The 18,819-nt window shown below is 43.8% G+C and overlaps 2 protein-coding genes across 2 annotated transcripts in view; one reads left to right on the top strand and one right to left on the bottom strand.

The window, feature by feature from the left end:
* LOC310763263 (uncharacterized protein) overlaps nt 1–9,740 on the bottom strand; it is a gene marked incomplete at its 3' end in the record, with an annotated part of 435,273 nt that extends 425,533 nt beyond the window's left edge. The window contains exons 1-3 of the mRNA XM_083615146.1: nt 9,649–9,740; nt 8,676–8,748; nt 2,654–2,695 (exon numbers count right to left, since the gene is read on the bottom strand). Coding sequence (XP_083471272.1) covers nt 2,654–2,695; nt 8,676–8,740 — 107 coding nt within the window. The 5' untranslated portion in view covers nt 8,741–8,748; nt 9,649–9,740. The remainder of the gene's footprint in view (nt 1–2,653; nt 2,696–8,675; nt 8,749–9,648) is intronic.
* A 173-nt stretch (nt 9,741–9,913) lies between these two features.
* DNAJC19 (DnaJ heat shock protein family (Hsp40) member C19) lies at nt 9,914–18,819 on the top strand. Its single transcript, XM_083613611.1, has 6 exons — nt 9,914–10,098; nt 12,995–13,046; nt 14,961–15,034; nt 15,637–15,713; nt 16,618–16,688; nt 17,888–18,819. Exons 1-6 carry the CDS (start codon nt 10,096–10,098, stop codon nt 17,956–17,958), a joined length of 348 nt encoding a protein of 115 aa, XP_083469737.1. The 5' UTR covers nt 9,914–10,095; the 3' UTR covers nt 17,959–18,819.

An 18,819-nucleotide genomic window follows, 5' to 3' on the forward strand; every position in this document is an offset into this window, starting at 1 on the left:
CCTTTGTAGTAAAACAGCTACTTTGAGATCTTGTATAGAATGTCCTGGGAGATTGAAGTGTTCTCCTACTGGTTTCTCTGTCTTGTGATTCTTGATGTCCGATTTATGTCCGTTTATTCTTTGGCGTAAGGTTTGGCCTGTTTGTCCAATATAGAGAGCTGAGGGACACTGTTGGCATTTGATGGCATATACAATGTTAGACGATGAGCAATTAAATAGTCCCGAGATGGTATGTGTGATGTTGGGGCCAGTAATGGTGTTGTCCGGGTGTATGTGGCAGCAAAGTTGGCATCTGGGTTTATTGCAGGCTCTGGTGGCAGTGTCCGTGTTACGTCTGGTTGTAGTATTATTGTGGGTTAGGAGTTGTTTAAGATTGGGTGGCTGTCTGTAGGCAATGAAAGGTCTTCCTCCCAGAGCTTGAGAAAGAGAACTGTCATTGTCCAGGAGAGGTTGTAGATCTCTGATGATGCGTTGTACTGTTTTGACTTGGAAGCTGTATGTGATGACTAGAGGTGTTCTGTTATTTTCTTTTTTGGGTCTGTCTTGTAGCAAGTTCTCTCTGGGTATCTGTCTGGCTCTGTTGATCTGTTGTTTAACTTCATCTGCTGGGTATTTTAGTTCTAAAAAGGTTTGCTGTAGATCTCTTAGGTGAGAGTCTCTGTCTGTAGAATTGGAACAGATACGGCTGTAACGTAGTGCCTGGCTATATACAATGGACTGTTTGGTATGTTTGGGATGGTAGCTAGAGGCATGTAGATATGTTTGTCGGTCAGTTGGTTTACGGTATAAGGTGGTGTCTATGATGAGTGCCAGAGTGCATGGAAACGCCATTTACCTTCCTGCCACAGCGGTATCTATTTATCTACTTGTAATGGTATGCTTTAGAACTGTTAGGTTGGCAGAAACTGGGACAGAGCAATGGGAGCTCACCCCATTGTGTGGAGGGTCAGTGGTTTAGACCACAGCGCCACCCATTCCCTTTTAAATGTTGTATTATCAGTATGCTGGGCAGCGTGCTATTTGTCCTAGAGATTGAACAGGTGAAGCAGTGGAAGTGTTGAACTGGTCAGTAATAGCCTGGATTAGGACTAATACATTATAGCTCCATCCTGAAAAGAAATTCCTTGTCACAATTTGCTACTACATTCACAGGGGGTGAACTGGAAGGGAACATTCCACAAGCTTTTGGGAATGGGGGCTAACACTGGTGACTTGGTTCAGGAGAACAGAGAAAGTTGCACAATCTGGCTGCTGCGTTTTGGAGAAGTGAAGTTTCTGAGTCGTCTTTAAAGGGAGCCCCACACAGAGTGTATTGCAGTACAGTGGTACCTCTGGTTACGTACTTAATTCATTCCGGAGGTCCGTTCTTAACCTGAAACTGTTCTTAACCTGAAGCACCACTTTAGCTAATGGGGCCTCCCGCTGCTGGCACGCTGCCACCGCACAATTTCTGTTCTCATCCTGAAGCAAAGTTCTTAACCCAAGGTACTATTTCTGAGTCTGTAACCTGAAGCATATGTAACCTGAAGCGTATGTAACCCGAGGTACCACTGTAATCCAATATGGAAGTGACCAGAGCATGGAGTACCATGGTCAAGAATCTCTGTCCAAAAGAGGCCATAGCTAGCAAGCCAGCTGGAGCTGGAAATAGGCAGTCCTAGCCAACAAGGCCACCAGAGCCTCCAGTGACAACACTTGATACAGGAATATGTCAAGAGACAGATCTGTTCCTTCCAGGGGAATGCAACACCATCGAGTTTAGGCCACATACCCATCTTCTAGATAATCTGAATCACATAACACCTCCAGCTTTTCAGAATTCAGCTTCAATTTATTGGTTCACATCCAACCCATCACCACCTCCAAGCATCCACCCCGTCCCTCAACAACCTCTCCAGATTCAGATGGAACAGAAAGACACAGTTGGGTATTATCCACATACTGGTGGCACTTCACTCCAAATCTCCTGTTCACAGATAGCAGTTGTGTCTGATAGATGTTAAATGGTATAGGGAACAAGAAGGGACCCTGCAGGAAACCACAGGACTGCTCCCATGGGGCTGAACAATGCCCACCCCATAACTGCTTTCTGAAAATAGCCCTGAAGGTAGAACCAAAGACAATGAAGTACAGTGCTTCCAACCCCACCTTCCTGAGCTGCTCCAGATATTGTGGTCGATGGTATAGAAAGCCATCAAAAGAACAGGCAGAGTTGCACTCTCACATCTCTCTCCTGACAAATATATTCAACTAGTGTGACTAAGTAGATTTCAGTGCCACAACCTGGTCTAAAGCCAGACTGAAATGGATCCATATATTCAGCCTCATCCAAGCATGCTTGAAGCTGGAAGGCCTCCACCCAACTGAACACCTTTCCCCAAAAGGGGACATTTGCCATTGGGTTTAACACTTCTCGATTCAGGGAAATCCTCTTATCAGGAGGAAACTCCTTAATAACCATCTGCAGCCAGAGGTGGATATTATAAGGTCAGGGTGGTATTCAACTAAGTTTTACTCCCAGCAGACTTAATTAGGTCCATTAATTTCAATGGGTCAATTTTGGGTAAAACTTAAGACCCTGTATCAAAATCACAAAGACTCAAATATATATTAACAAATATGAAACTGAGAGAAAAGAGTATTGCTTTCTTACCAGATATCAAGCCTATAAAGTTCAACTGACTGCCACTGGAACCTGGAAATAAAGTTAAACACATGACTATCACTTGTGCTGTTGAAAATCTACCTTATGATTGTAATTCAGTTACAGTACAATCCTATACATATCCATTCAGGAGTAAGTCTCAATGAATTCAATGGGAATTAAGTAAGAAAGATTACAATGTTAGCTATAATTTGAATAACTGTTCAAATATGGTAAGCCATTTTGCTGTTTACTGCAGTCAGAGTAAAATACCATAATTCACCGCATAATCGTTGCCACCGCATAATCGTTGCACCCCATTTTTCCGGCCCTAAAATCTGTTCCAAAGCTTTCACCACATAACAGTCAAAGGGTATAATTCTCAGCATGTGCATTCTCAGTGAATATGGCACATGAAACTTCCATCTTCCCACGATACCTAAACTGTACAGTGGATAAATAAACAAGATGAGCAGGGGAAGGGGGGCATACCTGGTGCCATGGGGTAGAGCAGAGCAGCCAGGAACAGCAGTGCCCAGGATGACAGCAGGAGCATCTGCAGAGCCAGGCCAGTTGTGGCCTCAACTAAAACCTATGGACTGGCGACTGACCGAGATGGAAGTTCGACCCAGGCACCAGATTGTTTTTGCCTCCTTGGGTCCCTCCAAGGTTCCTGATGCCCCCTCTCTCGCACCTGCCCCACTCCAGTCCCCTGGGCTGGGACACCCCTACTTGGGACCGAAAGGTGCCAGAGCGCTGGCAGTTGAGCTCAGAGGTCGAGCTAGTGCGAGCTGCCAGCAGAACCGGCCATATCCATTCATGCCCTGGGGCGCACAAGCCACTGGGGGCAGGTGCAAACTCGGCAGGCACATATCTCCAGCATCCTGTGCTTTGGCTCGCACCCAACTGCCTGCATCTCCTCCTGGGCCCTCTGCTCCGGGACATGCCAGCTACCAGCCACCTTGCTTGGCCATGTCTTTTTTGTTCACATAATTATCACACCCCATTTTTTTTAAAGAGAAAGTGGCATAAAAAATGTGACAACTATGTGGTGAATTACTTGTGGTATTTTCAGATTCCTGAAATTGTTTACATGTCCCCTGAGCTAAACAATAATAATAATAATAATAATTTTTATTTATACCCCGCCCTCCCCAGCCAAGGCCGGGCTCAGAGCAGCTTACAAGCAATAATAAAAACAAGTTGAATGATTACAACTTAAAAACAAAATTAAAATACAGCATTAAAATATTGAAACATTAAAATATTAAAATGTAGCCTCATCGCAGGAGGAGAAGGAAAGGAAAAAAGAAAGAGAGGGAGGGAATCAAATTGGACAATGAGAAACATATGGCTACATGAGACTCCCCATGAATGTTTGGGTATTTTTCAACAGTTGTTGACACTTTAAACATACCTTCATCTACTTTTCCTTACAGTAATTTACTAGTAAGAGAGAGATTTTTGAAAATGGAGTGGCATATTTATATATGACAAAGAGAAGAAACAAGAAAAGCAAGACAAGAAAAAGTTCAGTTGCCAAATTTGTTTCAGTTCTAACAAATGTTTATTCAAAATGACAGAATCTGTGTATAAATACACTAAGCACATCAACATCTGACCAGCATTTGACACCAAGAAAATGATAAGCAATTTATGTCAATATCACAAACCTAAACTATTCATTTTGCGATATATTTCCCACATGGTCCTTTGTGCTAAATAAATCCCCAGCCTGATTTAGAGAATTTTGTGATAGCCAACAGTTCACTGATAATCAACTTTGAAAAAAGGTATTTCTATTTTGCCTTTAAAGTGCTTTTGTTTCTGTGTGTTTTTTATCAAGGTTGATGCCTATTAAATGTGACCAGAATTAAACTACCATTTCTGTTCATAACAGAAAGTTATGGCCACATCTATAGCAAGCAAAGATTGCTGCTTTTCCGGAAAAAAACCCCAAATTGACTTGTCATGGAAACCAGGCTATATATCCTGGTTCCATTTTTCCCTCTGTGCGACTCTTCCACATATTTTCCCCCCTTTGTCCCCTCAGATCTATATTTATCATTTCTGGTCCTTTCTTGTATTTATGTTAATTCTCTTCCTTTTGTCTGTGACCTCCCATTTCCCCTCTCCCACCCATGACCACTTTTCTCTTGCCTTTCTCTTTTTGTTCCAGATACATTACTACAGGATTTTTTTTAGTGAATGCACACTCTAATGGTGTTTCTCCCGCTGGGCTCTGAACAAATACAACTGACCACTGGAGCAATCTGTGTAAACTTAATATCACGTGCTGGTTCCAGATGGACAAGCTGAGTTGTTTGATTGCTGGAGATTATCACAAAATGAGGGTGAATTATAGCTCTGGTACTTGTTTGTGAGTATTCTTAATAATACAGTGTCATGTATTAATAATAGTGTCTCACACATAACAAAAGCAATAGCTGAAGGTACATCTGTGGCTCCATTATGAAGTCATTTGTGCATGGCTCAGAATGTAAGTAATAGGGCAGGGCAACTTCCAGCTTTCATGCTCTGATTCTACACACAGAATCAGTGGGAACTATCTTGAGGTGCTGTTTATTTAAACTTATATTGATATTGGACTACACTATGGGAATTTGATTAACAACTAAGTGCTAGCTTGTAATACTCATTGTTGGACTCCCACCAGCCTGATTCATTTGTGATATGTGTTTAACAAGCTCTTACCCAGGAAAACAGCATAAGTCTTCTCTTGGTGTGTCATACAGTGGTACCTCAGGTTACATACGCTTCAGGTTACATATGCTTCAGGTTATTGACTCCGCTAACCCAGAAATAGTGCTTCAGGTTAAGAACTTTGCTTCAGGATGAGAACAGAAATCGTGCTCCAGTGGCGCAGGAGGCCCCATTAGCTAAAGTGGTGCTTCAGGTTAAGAACAGTTTCAGGTTAAGAACAGACCTCCGGAACGAATTAAGTACTTAACCCGATGTACCATTGTATTGGTTTGTGCACACTGATGGTGCCTCTTATTGCTCCATGGGATTTCTAGATCGGTTACTGTAGCACATCACTGAACTTGTAGCACTGTATATTGTGATGGTGCTCTTTTTTAAGTTGCATCATGCCACACAATTCAATGCAGTATCACTGCACTAGTGGGTCCGAGGGATGTGTTTCACCATCATTCACAGAAATTCCATCTTCTTCACTTGGAAACCTATCCACCTGGCAGGCAGATGAGAGTGGCTATACCCGGTGTTGGGCCAGAAAAAGAGAACAGGGATCTTATTGATTTACCGCTCATCCCACTGCCCATCCTGAGATGGCAAAGGCAACCTCAGTTAAAGTGCTGGAGAACCCCAGATGCAGATTGATTGCTCCCTGGTTAGTTTGAAATTGTGGTGGGTGTGGCAGATCCCCTCGCAGGGGTGGAAACACACTAATATGGCCAGCCCCTGAAAATATTCGGAATCCAAGGGATTGCTAAGTGTTCTATGGGATTTTCCTGTTGGCAAGTTATTCTGCCAAGGCTCTAGTTTCACTATGGAATGGCAAGATGGAAAGGGCCATTGGCAGGATTGCTCTTTAACACCCTCTCCAGCACTGTGGAGCCCCAAATGCTCCTTGGGTTTCTGAGGAGCCCTGGTCAATGAAACAGGCTGGAAGATTAGAAGGCGGGTAGCACAGATCTCGCAGGAAATACAAGTAAACACTGGTTAGAGTGGGCACCGCATCACCAACCCAGTGCATGGGAAAACATTTATTGGCAATTGGAGCCATATGTCAATCAAGTAACTGGAGTTTAAAGACCCGTCCCCTTCTACCATGAATGGTTTTAAAGAATTTTTGAGGGGAAGAATCAGTAGTGATTGGTTCCCTGCTTGCCTTCTGGCCTAATTCATTCCTATAGTTGTTTGTTGCCTGCCAACAACGTGCAGCTGCTGACAAGACCCCTGCTTTGCCCCATGGGGTTTTTTCCCCATGGAGGAAGAAGCAATTGAGAACACGCAGTTTGCCTCAGTTTGTTGCCTGCCAATCATGTGCAGCTGGTGGCAAACACTTGTTTCACCCCACACAGGGGCTTTTCTTAATGTTCACCGAGTATGGAGGGTGGGTGCCAGAGATATGCACTTGGGCAGAGAAAGAAGTAGGGAGATGTACAAGCTGTTTGTGTGTGCAAGTTGAGAGAAAGAGAGAGGATGAGGTAAGTATGTATATGTGGTCTGTGAGAGAAAGGGAAAGGCACACGTGTTCTATATGGGGCTGCCCTTGAAGAATGCAGTCACAAGTTACTGGGTGGCGGAGCAAGGTGTGAATGGGTCACACTGTTCCTAAAAGAACAGCCCTGGCTGCCTTTTTGTTACTAGGCCAACCTTAAACCACTTTGAGGTTCTTCTTCTACAATCAAGCTATACGTATATAAATTTTATTAAATAAATAAAGGTGCTCACTTTGTTGTTTATAACTTGGAACCTGGGCTTTTGAAGAAGCAGCTCTCCCATTATCTGCAGAAGCAATTCTACTGATAGTTCCATTTACACTATGACTTCTTCCACAGTGAGCCATAGCAGGGCCTTCTCTGCCACCGAAGGTATATTTGTACCCCTGCCAATTACCGTATTTTTCGCCCTATAGGACGCACTTTTTCCCCTCCAAAAATGAAGGGGAAATGTGTATGCGTCCTATGGGGCGAATGCAGGCTTTCGCTGAAGCCTGGAGAGCAAGAGGGATCGGTGCGCACCGACCCCCTCGCTCTCCAGGCTTCAGGAAGCTCTGCGCGACCCTTGGGAGACCGGCGCAACTTCGCGCGGTTCTCCCGAGGGTTGCGCAGAGCTGCCTGCAGTCCTGGGCTTCGCACAGCTCTCCGCAAGCCTGGGGAGACCGGTGTGACTTCCCGCCGGGCTCCCTAGGCTTGCGGATAGCAGCCTGTTCTGGGGGCTTGGGTCGGGGGAAGCTCGGGCTTCCCCTGCGCCAGCCCCGCCCCTGGGGGGGAAATAATTTTTCTTTATTTCCCCTTCAAAAAAACTAGGTGCGCCCTATGGGGCGGTGCGCCCTATGGGGCGAAAAATATGGTACTTTTTGATGTTTACGGAAGGCATACTTGTTCAATTTGCTCTTTGGGAACTGATGATATGGTTGACCTGGCCTGTTTGCTGTGAATCATGTACTGCTGATAGTCTGTGGAAGATTCATGGAGATAAAGAACTACACAGCTTTTAGACGACTTCAGAAGCCAGTCCTGTATCATGAAGTTTTTAATGTTTGATGTTTTATTATGTTTTTATATGTGCTGGAAGCTGCTCAGGGTGGTTGGGGGAACCCAGCCAGATGGGTGGAGTATAAATAATAACATTATTGCTGTTGTTGATAATTTTATGGTTTTAGTGAGTTATTGATTTTATGTTGCATTTTAGCACATTTTTTGTACACTGCCCTGAGAGTGGTCTAAAAATATGATAATTTTATAAATTTATTTATTATTGCTAGCAGCAATATCCAGGTATCCTGAGAAGGGGCAATAAAATAGTTGTTCATACATGCTAAAGTGTACTGAAATAGAACATAACTGGAGAGGGAACAAGACTGTGTGTATAATACACACTAAATAAAAATTAAAGCTGTAATGCAATGCTAATTTACTTGGGAAATAATCATTGCACACAGTGGGACATTTCACAGCATAAACATGCATAGAATTGCAGCATCTCCATGTATCTTTGACTAAAAAGCGAAACTTGTTATATACAGTTTAATATCTGAGGTGTGAGGAGGAGAAAATGGAAACAGAAATGAAACAGAATGTCTACTGCACATTATTCCCTCTGAAAATTCATGTCATGGCACATTCCCTACTCTACATTCACTTTCTCATATTTCAAGTTGGAAATTGTGGTTCAGTTGCTGTACTGCATACATTACAGCACAGGCTGTTGTGGTGCTTCTGAGTTTTAAACTACTTCAGTTTTGTGACTGGCTGCCCATTTACATTTTGTATTCAAGTGGTTATCTTCATTATCTCCCAGTTCAAAATGCAAGGCTTACATGTATGTGTGTGATCCTAAGGAGCACAATTCAAGAGGTGGGTCCAAATAGTCTTCAGGTTGCATGGCAAAATCTAGGAAATAAAACATACATTTAAGGGCCATTCCATATCAAGTGATCCAATTTTTAATATTTTTTTTACCTTGTGTCGTCCAATTTTGTACACTGGTTCAGTGATCAGAACAAAGTTCAAAACAAAAAAATCTCATCCCATTTTTGAGTTAAGAGGGTTTGAAATTTCCCCTCAAAAATGACAATTTTGGCCTTGCTGGTCTACACCAAAACCTGAAAAGTTCAGGCCGGAATGGAGATATTTCAAAACTAAAAACACCAATCTCTTTTTTTCTAGAAAAAGAGGTGCCGGAACTCACCACAAATGCCCTTGTTTTCTTATAATGGCAAGGCGCCCACCTGAGAGGCTGCAAAAAAAAAAAAAAAAGCCCTGGTAATAATTACTAATATTTCTTAAAAATAAATTTGCATACTGGCCTTCATCTGAAAGTCTCAGAATGGTTCAATGCATAAAAATTACAAAATAGAAATACAAAATCCTAATACAGTGGTACCTCGGGTTAAGTACTTAATTCGTTCCGGAGGTCCGTTCTTAACCTGAAACTGTTCTTAACCTGAAGCACCACTTTAGTTAACGGGGCCTCCTGCTGCCGGAGCATGATTTCTGTTCTCATCCTGAAACAAAGTTCTTAACCCGAGGTACTATTTCTGGGTTAGTAGAGTCTGTAACCTGAAGCGTATGTAACCTGAAGCGTATGTAACCCAAGGTACCACTGTAATAATGATAAAAATAATAAAAGAATATAAAAATAACATTAATAATAATAAAGTGCCACTAATAAAAAAGCTGCACTAATGATAATAGCTTAATTTAAATAATGATAATTACAACAACAATAATAATAATAATAATAATAACAACAACAACATAGCTGCACTATGCGAATTAAGGTACGGCTACCTTGAAGCTGGCCAAGCTAACCAGATTTCTACCTTCTTATGACCTCAGAAACAATGCTTTTTTAAAAAACATTTCTCTTTCCCCTCAGCCTGTCGCTGAGGTAAATTTCCCGCCCTCCGCCCTCCCCCCTCACGAAGCGCTCCCCGGCCTGGCACGCGGCCCTCCCCCGCCCGTTCCAATTGCCGCTGGGCGCGGGCGGGGCGGGGCGGGGCGGGAGGAGGAGGAGGCGGGCCCTTTGGCGTTTCGCGACACGCGCGCCAGGCTTTCCCCTCTGCTTTACGGCAGGAGGGCGCGCAACCTGCCTGCCTGCAGCCAGCCGGGTGGCGGGGCGGTAGCGGGGAAGCGTCGGCGGGGGGTGGGGACTGAGCTTTCCCTTGGCCGGTGTCTGCCTGACCGAACTCCCCCCCCACCTCCTCCTGCAGCTGCTCCCCCTACTCAGCAGAAGCCATGGTGAGTGTGCGGGGAGAGTCGCGCCCGCTCGCTGTCCTGGCCCTCCTTTCAGAAAACGCCACCCCGCTTGGCACGAGGTGGGGCGAGGGGTCGGGGGGTGGGGAGAGGGGCTTCCGGCAGCTATGGCTGTGCTCTATAGCATGGGTAGGCAACCTTAGGCCCGGGGGCCGGATCCGGCCCAATCGCCCTCTAAATTCGGCCCGCGGACGGTCCGGGAATCAGCGTGTTTTTACATGAGTAGAAAGTGTCCTTTGATTTAAAATTCTATGTGGGGCATAGAAATTCGTTCTCCCCCCCCCCCAAAATAGATAGATAGATAGATCGATAGATAGATAGATAGTCCGGCCCCCCACAAGGTCTGAGGGACAGTGGACCGGCCCCCTGCTGAAAACGTTTGCTGATCCCTACTCTGTAGCGTTGCCACCTTTGTCCTGGCAAAATAAGAGGGGGGCGGGGGCTGGTTTGTTTTGTTTTTCCACCTCAAGTAACCTCAAAGCAAGCCATTGCAGCCTCACAGGAAGGGTCCCCTGGAATTCGTTGCACATGCATGTGCGGATTTGAAAATCTGTCTGTGCTTGGCTACCCAGAGCTGAAATACATGACCTTTCAACACACCCTTTCAAACGCATGCATTTGGAGAGGATCCCTAACTTGGGGGAGAGAGAGAGAGGACGTGCATTGCAGGGGGTTGGACTAGATGACCCTGGGGACCCCTCAAACTCTTCAATTCTATGATGTACAGGATAAAACTATCAATACAGGACGTAGCATTTTGGCATTGAAATATGGGACAATCCTGCATTATACAGGACAGGTGGCAACCTTGGCTCTACCCTTCGCAATGTTTCTGAATGCCCCAGTTGCTGGAAACCACGAGAGGGAGAGGAGAAGAGTGCTCTCGTGCCCGGATCCTGCATGTGGGTTTCCCATCTGGCTGGCCGCTGTGAGAGCAGAGCCCTGAGACCTGCTGCCATATCGGGCGGTATACAAATTTAATTAACAACAGCATGCTGGACTGGATGGGCCACTGGGCTGATCCAGAAGCCAGACTCTTCCAGTCTTCTTATGATTTGCTGCAATTCATCCTTTCTTCCCTTTCAATTTACCTTTCTTCTGAAAGAAACCTTTTCTCTCTCCCCCCCTCTCTCTGCTTCGTTGAGCAGAGGGAATGGTGGCTGTCTTTTCTGAACAGCTCTGTGTGTGTGTGTGTGTAAGTAATTTGACCTTTCATTTTGAAGAGGTAGGCGCAGGGAGCATGCACGGGAGCTGCACAAAAAATATGATATATGGAAGTAAGCACTGGGCTGGCCCCCTGATGTATGCGCCTTGCAGCTCAATGCTGTGCTTGCTTACTCAAAAGTAAATCGCACTATCTGTGCCCAGTGACACTTCCAAGAAAGTGTGCGTAGGATTGCAGCCTTCGTCTGGAGTAATATGAACTTGGATTAACAGCCAACGATTTTCAATTTCCCAGCGGTGGTGCAGGTAGCTGTGTTAGCCTGTTGCAGAAAATATTAACCGCTAATATTTTTATCCTTGTACACATACTAAGCTGGCTTCCTTCCACATTGTGTTGTTTGAAATTGGTATCCACTGAAAAAAATCTTCATGTAAAGACTTGCCCTAAAAAATCTTTATTCTGATTGTGGTATTTCTTATCAATCTAGATATGAAGGGGCTTGTGTCTGTCTGAGGGAGGGGAGTAGTTCACTAAGGCTACATATATGGGGGCATAGGTCACTGGAATTTCCTTTTTCAAGGCAGTTAAGGGTTGGGAGGGAGAGACCAAAATTGCTGGTCATTGCTTTTTCAGACCAGTCATACTAATGGTTTTAACCACAAATTTTGGCCTTTGAGTGTTTGATTTGTCACAGCTGGAAACAGGAAGCTACGCTAGATCAGGGATAGGGAACTAGTAGCCTTCCAAATTCCCAGACTCCCAGTTCTCATGAGCCCCAACCACTAAGGCAGTGTCTCTCAAACTTTGGTCTCCAGCTGTTGTTGGACTACAACTCCTGTCATCCCCAGCTAGCAGGGCCAGTGGTCAGGGATGATGGGAATTGTAGTCCCAACATCAGCTGGAGACCCAAGTTTGAGAAACCTTGCACTAAGAGATGATAGACATTTAGTCCAGCAACAGAACTAGACCTATAACATACTCCTTCTAGGACAGTGTAGAGGAAGTGGGTCCAGCTGGCAGGCCAGATCCAGACCCCTTGAGCCGCATAGGCAACTTTGACAGGAGTTGCCCATCTGTGAATCACCTGTTGTTACCATAACATGAGTGTTTTCCTTTGTGTCCGCATGGTTGGATAGAGAACTCTCCTTTGTTAGCTAATGTGTTTGTTTTCCTGTACAAGATAGATCATTCCTTGTAGAAGAGGTGGGACCCTCTGGCTCAGAAGCTGAATATAGTTCATCAGGCCCCTTAGTCCAGCCTGCTGTACTCTTCCCCGGGTCACACACCCTCTTCCCAGCTCACACCCCTGACCAGCTACACAGTTTATGGGGGAAGTGATCCTAACAGCTTAGTTAAGGATGTGCCCTTGAATTTTGCTGATTCCTCTTGCTTAAATAATGCGGATGGGAGGGACTGTAAATATATCTATCATTCATGTTTCAGTAACTGCACTTATCTCTTTGCCCAAGAATAGCTGTTGCATGAACACTGTGTATGGTTTCAAATGCTAGAAGGGGTTGAAAGCTACCAATTAAGGCTCTCTGTAGTGTGTGAGCAGTCTGTATCCCAGGTATCTTATCATTTTTTCAGGGTGTTTTCTCTCCCTTTATTTCCCAAGCCCACTGAGTCTCAATAGCATTAATACTTATGCACTGAAATTACTGCTTTTTTCATTTTCTGATATTGCCTCTCCTTCTCCCCACCCTCCTTTCCCAGGCTACTACTATGATAGCAGTCGGTCTGACAATAGCTGCTGCTGGATATGCAGGTTTGTATTTCTGTATGCAGAATTTTGTATGCAGGCTTTATTTATGACTGCTTTGAATAGTATTGCATTGTAAATTGATAGTATCACTGTTGCTGAGTCTTTGACCTCACACACAAGAGCATACATCTGACTCCAGTACATTAAAATCTGTGGCTTGTGGCAAATATTAAATAATATATTAGCAGGCCACCAGGTGTGCTTATTTCCTTGTCCTCTTACTTTCTTGCCTGAGAACAGAACTCATCTGACTGTTTTAGGATTTACATAAATTGCAGGAACTTGACTCCGTCCTCCAGCTATTGTTTTCAGAGTTTCTCCCTAAACAGTCCATCACTCGCTTCAGGTAGCAGAGCTTAATCAGCCTAGAGGGTGCTGCCCTACAAATTGAGATTCTCTGGTCCAAATCTTATTACAAGTGCTTGATTCTGGCACTAGAGTGTCATCCCAAATTATAACGAATCTGCAGCTTTGGTGATCTTCTAGGACAGATGGGGAACCTATGGCTCCCCAGATGTTGCTGATCGAGACTCTCGTCAGTCCCAGCCAGCATGGCCAATGGTCAAGGATGAGGGGGGGTGTTGTCCAACAACGTATGGAGGAGCACAGGTGCCCCAGCTCTGTTATAGTGGGAATATTAGCTGAAGAACAGCTGCCTTTGTTTTCTCTGTGTTGCTTAAACATAGTGCATAGATAAGTCTTTGCCAGCTTAGTGCGCTTCAGATGTTTTGGACTATAACTCACATCAACCCCAGCCAGCATGACAATCAGGTTGGCAAAGGCTGACATACCATATTTTTCGCTCTATAGGACGCACCAGACAACAAGACGCACCTAGTTTTTGGAGGAGAAAAACAAGAAAAAAAATATTCTAAATCTCAGAAGCCAGAACAGCAAGAGGGATCGCTGCGCAGTGAAAGCAGCAATCCCTCTTGCTGTTCTGGCTTCTGGGATAGCTGCGCAGCCTGCATTCGCACCATAAGACACACACACATTTCCCCTTACTTTTTAGGAGGGAAAAAGTGAGTCTTATAGAGCAAAAAATACGGTAAATTAGATTTTCAGAGAACTAGCTTCTGCTTAGTCTTAGAACTTGTAAACACAAGGAAATACACTCTTTCTCGGGTATAGGTTAATGATTAACTATTGGACTTGTTTGTGAAATCGTTAATCCTAAACAGCGTTGTTTATATAAGTTATTTCACTTTTTGAGAGCTTAAATTGGGCTTTTCAGGGGGCTGTGACTTTTTACAATATATTGCAATTCCTTTTTTTAAGTTTATCTCTAACCAGGAGAACTAGAACCTTTGTTCTTTTTTTATAAAAAAAGCTTGGATTCTGAAAGGCTTATAAAGCAATAGAATAATTTGTTGGGTCATCTGTATATGACCCAGCCAGTGCACATAACCCACCCCTGATTCCAGTTAACTGTAGGGGGATGGGAAAATAGATGGAAAAATAGAAAAAGAGCAACAAACTGGTTGTCCCAGGAAGCTGTAAAATATTCGTATGTTTTGATTGATAAATATTAGGCTCTTCAAACGTAGTGCGTGCATTGTATATGTGGGCAGCCGCCCCTTATAATCAGGGCTGCGTCCTTTCAATATGCAAGTTGCAGGCATGTATCTGTGCAAAGCCTGTAGAGAAACCTCTGCTTCGGATCTGCTCGTTCTGTGGTTGCCATCAGCACTCCTATAGAGTTCCCAGGAAGAAGAATGAAATAAGAAGCAGCAGCAAAAGAGAGGCTGGAAGCAAGTAGAAATCACTACACCTCTGCACCCTCTTAAGCCTATTGCACCAGTAGAAAGCTTGTTTGGAGGCACAAAATCTCATTCCAGCTCTTTAGTGCTGGTCAGCTGCACCAACAGAACATGCAGATCACTCTCTAAGACTTAGTAAGTCTTCCTTTTCTTCAAGGTCGTTATGCACTGCAAGCAATGAAGATAATGGAACCACAAGTAAAGCAAGCTCTTCAGTCGCTGCCAAAATCTGTGAGTTTGCTTTACTCAATTTTCTTTTGCAGCCATATTAGTTGTTTCTTTAATACTTTTGTTTTGGTTTTCTTGTTACAGATTTGTACACGCATAAATAATGAAACATGACATAGCTAACAAAAAATGGGTCACTAGGGGAGTAAAATACTAAACCAGGTGTGGCCAAACTTGGCCGTCTAGCTGTTTTGTGACTACAACTCCCATCATTCCTAGCTAACAGGACCAGTGGTCAGGGATGATGGGAATTGTAGTCCCAAAACAGCTGGAGGGCCAAGTTTGGCCATACCTGTACTAAACATACTGTTTTTCAGTACATAATAATGAGGTGATTACAGTAAACTAGTAAAAGGACTTCTTCAATAAATCTGCTTGGAAAACACAGAGCAGTAGTGGTGAGCTAATGAGTAGTGCCTGCTTATATGCCATATTGTAATATATGTTGTAGGCATTTCTCATCCATGTGTTGTTTCATTTGTATATTTAATAAAATCACACCATACAGTGTAAGAATTAACTTGTTTTTTCTCGCCCCTTGCAACCTTCAAAGTTTGCAACAGATTTTCCATTATGGCTGTTCTTTTTAATGCATCTTATTTTAGGCCTTCAGTGCCTACTACAGAGGAGGATTTGAAGCCAAAATGACCAAGCGGGAAGCTGCTTTAATATTAGGAGTGAGGTAAGAAAGAATTTCAGGTTTTCAAAGACGCAGGGGCCCAACAACTCTTGGTGACTTTCTCTGGTGTATGCTTGGTATATGAAATTTCAGAGTCAATCAAATTCATTTGTCCCAAACCATTGAGCATCACAAAAGTGAAGTTAGGCTAAGGTACATAAGTGGTCCCCAGGATTTTGGGTCCTGTGTTAAAGGTAGGACCTGTCTAGTTGAAGACAAGAAACATACCAGTCTGCAGAAGCATCCTGGTCATTCCCCGAGAGTGAAAATGAGAAATTGAGCCTTTAGTGTCATCGGCCCAGTCTCGTGGAACGATCTGTGAGTAGAGATTCAGCAGTCATCTTCTGAAAACTTGTACATTCCACCAGGCCTATGCAGGTACCCCCCCCCCCATGGTCTGTTGATGTTTCTTTAATTTCTTTCTTTGCTTTTAACTTGCTTTTAACATTTTATGTTATTGTTCGGTTCTGGTTTTATATCATTATAAACCGCTGTGATATATTTTTATGATACAGCATTATATAAATACTTTAACAAACAAACAAATAAATTGTTATTTGAGTATGTAACACACCAGCAGAAGAAATAACAATAGAAGCAGGGGAGAAAACATTTTATCTGTCTGTTCATGTAGTCACAAACTAATCAAGTGGGAGAGACCATTTCTTTTTGTGCCTGCTGCTGGAATTTTGTAAATATTGTGGAATGCACATACAACTTTTTAGCTAGGGCTGCATTGCAAGAATACTGTGTGTAACTCATTAATAGTGATGTTTGGATGTCTGATGCAAGTGGGCCAAGTTAGTGCCAACAGGCCAAAGCAGCAGCCCATCCCTGATGACAGATTATCTATAGGTTGCTACTTTTGAACATACCTGGAACTGATCTTTTTTGTTTTAATTACTAGTCCTACAGCTAATAAAGGAAAAATCAGAGAAGCTCACAGACGAATCATGCTCTTGAATCATCCTGATAAAGGTAAATAAGATAAATTTTGACATTTGTCAGTGTTTAGTATGAGACCATGCTGCAAAGTCAGATGGGAAGTCTTCAAGTGTTGTGCTAAGGAGAAAATGTGATGTTTTCTGGTAGGTGTGGAAGGGCCCTCTTTCGGGTACTTTGCTTGAATGTATAAAAAGGTAAAGGGACCCCTGACCATTAGGTCCAGTCGTGGCCAACTCTGGGGTTGCGGTGCTCATCTTGCTTTATTGGCCGAGGGAGCCAGCATACAGCTTCCGGGTCATGTGGCCAGCATGACTAAGCCGCTTCTGGCGAACCAGAGCAGCGCACGGAAACGCTGTTTACCTTCCCGCCGGAGCGGTACCTATTTATCTACTTGCACTTTGACATGCTTTCGAACTGCTAGGTTGGCAGGAGCAGGGACCGAGCAACAGGAGCTCACCCTGTCGCGGGGATTCGAACTGCCGACCTTCTGATCGGCAAGTCCTAGGCTCTGGTTTAACCCACAGCGCCACCCATGTCCCACTTGAGTGTATAGAGCAGCTCAATTAGTAGAACATAAGACCCTTAATCTCAGGGTTTGAGCCCTACCTTGGGCAAGAGATTCCTGCATTGCAGGATGTTGGATTAGATGACCCGGGTTCCCTTTCAACTCTATAGAATCATATTAATAGAATCATGGAATCATGCTAATAGCACATCCTCTGATGAGATAATTTTGTCATTCTGAAGGTTCTCCCTATGTCCATCACTCTGAAATGGCTTTTATTCCTGTCATGATACATAGATGTATAAAAGTAAAGGTAAAAGTACCCCTGACCATTAGCTCCAGTCGCGGACGACTCTGGGGTTGCGCGCTCATCTCGCTCTATAGGCTGGAGGAGCCAGCGTTTGTCCGCAGACAGCTTCCGGGTCATGTGGCCAGCATGACTAAGCCACTTCTGGAGAACCAGAGCAGTGCATGGAAATGCCGTTTACCTTCCTGCCGGAGCAGCACCTATTTATCTACTTGCACTTGACGTGCTTTTGAACAGCCAGGTGGCCAGGAGCTGGGACCAAACAATGAGAGCTCACCCCGTCGCGGGGATTTGAACTGCCGACCTTCCGATCAGCAAGCCCTAGGCTCTGTGGTTTAGACCATAGCACGTATCAAAAGGTTGGGACAAATATTCCCTTTTGTGGTGTATGACATCCTTTCTTTTTTTCCCCTTTGCCAGGAGGTTCTCCGTATGTCGCAGCCAAAATTAACGAAGCTAAAGACTTATTGGAAGGTCAAGCTAAGAAATGAAGACACACCACCTGATCAATGGCTTTATTTTTAAAATTTATTCTTATTGTTGACAAAAGATGAAGTTTGTGCCAGGAGGGACTGTTTGCTCCAGTATTGGTCATATCATTCATCTTTTTGCTTCTATTTACAGACTTGAATCTATATTCAGGTGAGAGTAATGAGTTAGCAAGGTAACACCAACATCCAAGACTGGGTTGCAAAAAAACCCCACAACCACCTTTTAAGTCTTATCATGTAGTGTTTTGAAATAATTTATTTCAAAGTGTGGACAGTTGTACAAATTGCCCTATTATAAAACGTCTATCTGGTTTATTCCCATCATGAAATTCCTAGCTTTTTATAACTGCAAGTTTCAAAGCAATAAATTTCTTATATTACGTCTGTAAAACACTTACATTGACCAGAAACAGATCTGTGTCAAGGCTCTTTCCTTCTTTTGAGATTGAACCCTTAAAACAGCTGCCAGGCATGGGGACTGAATTGGGAACTCCCCACAGTGTACCCTTGAAAGCAAGGATGGGGGAGCCTGTGGCCTTCCATATGTTGGACATCATGCTGGCTGGAGCTGATGAGAACTGGAGTTGAACATCCTTAGTGGGGCCATTGGTTCCACATCACGTTTCAAGTCTTAGTAACAAGAAAAACTTAACCTGAATGTCATCCCTTCTCTCAAAATCTGAATCTTTGAACATCCTGAAACATCAGTGAATGCTGAAGAATGGAAGAGCAGAAATAAAAGCAGCCCTGGAGTTATTTACTATCCTACACCCAAGCGAAGTTACCTATTCAGCTATTAGCGACAAACTTTGTCTCTAGAGTACCATGCCTGTATCCACATTCTAGGTTTACAAATTCCAT

Source organism: Podarcis filfolensis, assembly GCF_964270895.1.
Source record: "Podarcis filfolensis genome assembly, chromosome: 5".
Classification (NCBI taxonomy): Eukaryota; Metazoa; Chordata; class Lepidosauria; order Squamata; family Lacertidae; genus Podarcis; species Podarcis filfolensis.

Coding starts and splice junctions, on each gene's coding strand:
- DNAJC19 (XM_083613611.1), top strand. Junction 13,047..14,960: donor AGCTGCTGCTGGATATGCAG/GTTTGTATTTCT, acceptor CTTTTCTTCAAG/GTCGTTATGCACTGCAAGCA. Junction 16,689..17,887: donor CTTGAATCATCCTGATAAAG/GTAAATAAGATA, acceptor CCCCTTTGCCAG/GAGGTTCTCCGTATGTCGCA.